Genomic DNA, 3,785 nt, shown 5'->3' on the forward strand with positions numbered 1-3,785 from the left:
CAGAAACCATTTTTGTCTTTATGAGGGTAGGGAGGATAAATAGCACCACAGAAACCATTCTGGTGATGCCAAGTTTTGTACAGGGCTTTGTCCGCAGAGCTTAAATGTAAGAAAAAGCTTGACCTTTTTCAGAACCATTTTAAGCTCTTAGTTTGGATTTGATTAAATAGAATGGAGTACTGATAAACTTTCAGAAGAATGTCCAATTTCTTAGTCAATCTGGAAATGTGTGAAAATGTCCTTTTTTTAATGCTGTCACTTCACTAAGTTAAAGCTAAAGAAGTTCAAAGTTGTGTTGGGCTTTTTTAACAAGAACATCTTTATGCTTTTAAACTACTGTACCAGTAGCTTGAGAGTGGGATAAGTACGTTGAATTCTACTGTCTCCTCTTATGTTCCTCTCACTTGTTGGCCTCTGATTCCTTTTAAAACATTGTTTTCTTTCTGTTTGCTCCTCCTTTTTATAGATGATGGTGAATCGCAGAGTGGATTTCACAAGAGATGGACTTTGTTACTGGTTCTGTTAATTAGTGTCCCATTGCTTTATGTCCTGTTGAGTAGAATGCCAAGTCTTCTAGATGCAACTTTGTCAAGTAGAGATACTCAAATTCTGCAAGCGTTTCGGGCTCGGATGAAGAAACTAAAAAATACTTACCAAAGTCAGGACCCCAATCTGTGGAAAAGAACACACGTGTTCCTTGAGAAACACCTTAATGCTTCCCACCTACATTTGGAGCCGGCCATCCTACTGTTCACAGCTGGCCGGGAAGCTGAGAAGGCACTGAAGTGCCTAAGTAACGAGATTGCCGATGCTTTTGCCTTCTCCCAGAATGCTACTACAATCAAAATTAATGGGGCAGACAAAGCCATATTGGATAGTGACATTGTCAAGCTGGAGGTAGATAATGAGCTCAGCTCTGGGTTCAGAGAAGGTAAGAAGGTAGCAGTGGTGCATCGATTTGAGTTACTGCCTGCAGGCTCCACTTTAATCTTTTACAAGTACTGTGACCATGAAAATGCAGCATTTAAGGATGTGGCTCTCCTGCTGACAGTTCTCCTGGATGAGCAGTCACTGAGAAAGAGCCTCACCTTGCAAGAAGTTGAGGAGAAAGTCCGAGATTTCCTCTGGGTGAAGTTTACCAGTTCAGATGTTCCTAGTTCTTATAATAGCATGGACACAGATAAGCTGAGTGGACTGTGGAGCCGTATATCTCATCTTGTGTTGCCTGTTTGGCCTGAAAAGGGCCTCCCTGTGGAGGGATGCACTTAAGTTACTGGACAGAACTTGGGAAAGGAGGAAGACAGAAAAATGTATGTTGCGATGGCTGAACAGGGAGGAACTTACTGCAGCTGCTGAGCTCAGACAGCATACAGTCCTTTCTGTGCAGACAAATTCCACCAACTGGTAGCGTTGTTTCTGCTAAAGTAACTCTGACTTCTCTAAATCAACTGCGAACGTAAGCAAGGAACTTGCTGGTTGTTGGTAAGTTGTCTTCAGTGACTTATTCAGGCTTGGTGTCCTGGAGCTAGAAGGAAGTGTCCACTAGTGCCGAACCACTCATCTGCTTCTGAAGCTGTCTTGGTGCACTATGAGCTTTGCTGAGAGGATCCTTTTCTGGTGGTGCATAAAGCTGGTGTCACATTTGACAAGGTAATAGGATCCAAAACCATTGCCTTCATTTGCCAGAATTGCTTACTTTTCTTCTGATGTAAAAAACCAAAACCTCCCCCCCCAAAAAAAAACACCAAAACCTGAAAATGATGATGAGTGAATGATGTGAGTCTAAGCACAAGTTTTTTTCTTGATTCATCTGACCACAACATAGATGTCAGCGATTTCTGGCAACTTCTAGAAATGGCAAAATTGCTTGAACGATTTGTGACTTGTAGAGAAACTTTCAGCAAGCATTTCTTCCTTCAGTGAACCTGCCCTAAACAGCTCTGCAAAGTGAGAAAAGCTGAGGTATGAAGGATTGCTTAATGTTAGTAGTACTGACGTCAGTTAAATAATCCCTCAGCACCTCTTTGCCTCGCTGCTTCCAGGAATTCTCTCCTCTTTGTCAAAGTTCTGCAAGTCTTAAAATTTGGGAGGAAACGATAAAATGTCAGTCGTGTGTGTACTAAAGACCTATTGCATCTCCTTTCCAAACAAAAGTTTAGGAAGATGTAGGTTATTTCTCATTTTAGTAAGATAATTATTTTTGCATCAAGAGAATTTATTTATTTGTGCTACTTGGTATCCTAGAAAAATAACCTTTCTTCGTGTGTCTGCATATAACCTGCTGCTTGCTGTATAAGCTTCTAGCAAAGAACAGATTTGCAATGCATGTTTTTAAAATACATTTTTTTAGAGTGCCTCATGCTGAGAATCCCTCACACCAGACTAAAAACATGTACTTGTTTCTATTGTATTTTGTGTTTAAAAAAAAAAAAGAAAGAATTGCAGCACTTCCATTTCATTGCTGTTTGTGTATGCTTTTGAACTATTGGTCCATGTGCATTTGGTTTTACTGAGTGTGAAGACTGCTCAAAAATTAATAGGACGTTTTCCTCTAACAACTGAGATGAGGGGCTCTTGGACCCATCCTTTGCTTACAAGCCCCTTGAGCTGTCCTGTTGCAAAAAGTCCTTAACCAGGAAAGCCTCTTGACGTACTGGAGCTTCTGGCTTCTTTGTGCAAGCAAAGGTTTGGGGTGTTACGTGGAACGGGCCAAAATCACCTTAAGCGTATAAAAGAACACAGTTTGAGAGACGCAGAGCTGTGGTCACATAAACCAGAGGTGAATTTGTTCTAACTACTGAAAGCCAGCAATGTATAGTGCTTTTTATTTTAATGGGGAAGAAATATGAACAGTAAAAAGACATGGAAGTGCTGCTGTTCTGGATTTTTAAGAATAGCTCAGGAAGGAAAAGATGGCATTTACATTTCACTGGACAAATTTTTTTTAAAAAAAAAACAACTGTGAGATTTCAGAGTGTGTCCTGGTAGCATATCAGTTTGTACATTATGTAAACTATTTTAATCATTAAAAATAAATTTGTTTTATAAGCCATTTTAAGATTTGCCCATTGAATTTTAAGTGGTCAGACTTTTTTTTTTATATGCTTAAGGTTGTTCCTTTTACCTTTGACTAAATACAGCCACCTAAAATACAACCTTTTGCAAAATTTAGAACTTCTAAGAAACTTGAGTGGATGGGGATGCAGGTGCATGTGCATGCATGTATTGGGTAATATCTCTTTTCTCTCAGGACGTTTCAGGAAATTGTAATAGCTCTGAATTTTCTTTTACTTGGTGTTCTTGTACTATTCCTCAGTTCTGATTTCAGCTGGCACTAATGATAAGATATGGTTCACTTGTTTCATTAGTCTGATACGAGAGTCAGCAGCTGACAAAAGGGATGACTTCATTCTTGTTCCACTCCTAGCTGCCTGTTCCTGTACCTCTGCCGTGGCAAACTAGTGCATTGTGAACTGACTGGAGGGACAGATCTTACTAAAAACTAGCTTAGGAAAAAAAAAGTATATACCTAGCAGAATTGTCAACCACAAAAAAGACTCAGTTATGACATGAAGGCAGGAGATTATACGCTCTTATAAAACATACATAATCCAGGTTGTTTTCTGTTTCTAAAACTGTCCCCCTAAGATTATGGGGTATTAAAGAGCTATGTCCCTTTACTTCAAGACAAATAGGAAGGCGCCTGGAAACTCAAGACTTAATGTTCCATTTTAGTGTTGTGCCAAACAAAGAGAATCACCTTTTTTTTTGTTAACTGTAGGGAA

The 3,785-nt window shown here is 39.6% G+C and overlaps 1 protein-coding gene across 1 annotated transcript; it reads left to right on the forward strand.

The window, feature by feature from the left end:
• Positions 1-561: 561 nt before the first annotated feature.
• LOC104622689 (torsin-1A-interacting protein 1-like) lies at positions 562-1,269 on the forward strand. Its single transcript, XM_010289554.1, has one exon. The coding sequence runs from the start codon at positions 562-564 to the stop codon at positions 1,267-1,269; it is 708 nt and encodes a 235-aa protein (XP_010287856.1).
• The last annotated feature ends 2,516 nt before the right edge of the window (positions 1,270-3,785 follow it).

The sequence above is a fragment of the Phaethon lepturus genome, unplaced genomic scaffold (genome assembly GCF_000687285.1).
Source record: "Phaethon lepturus isolate BGI_N335 unplaced genomic scaffold, ASM68728v1 scaffold20966, whole genome shotgun sequence".
Taxonomy (NCBI): Eukaryota; Metazoa; Chordata; class Aves; order Phaethontiformes; family Phaethontidae; genus Phaethon; species Phaethon lepturus.

Excerpts from the sequence above, each read along its gene's own strand:
- LOC104622689 (XM_010289554.1), top strand. The coding sequence starts at position 562 with ATGCCAAGTCTTCTAGATGCAACTTTGTCAAGTAGAGATACTCAAATT.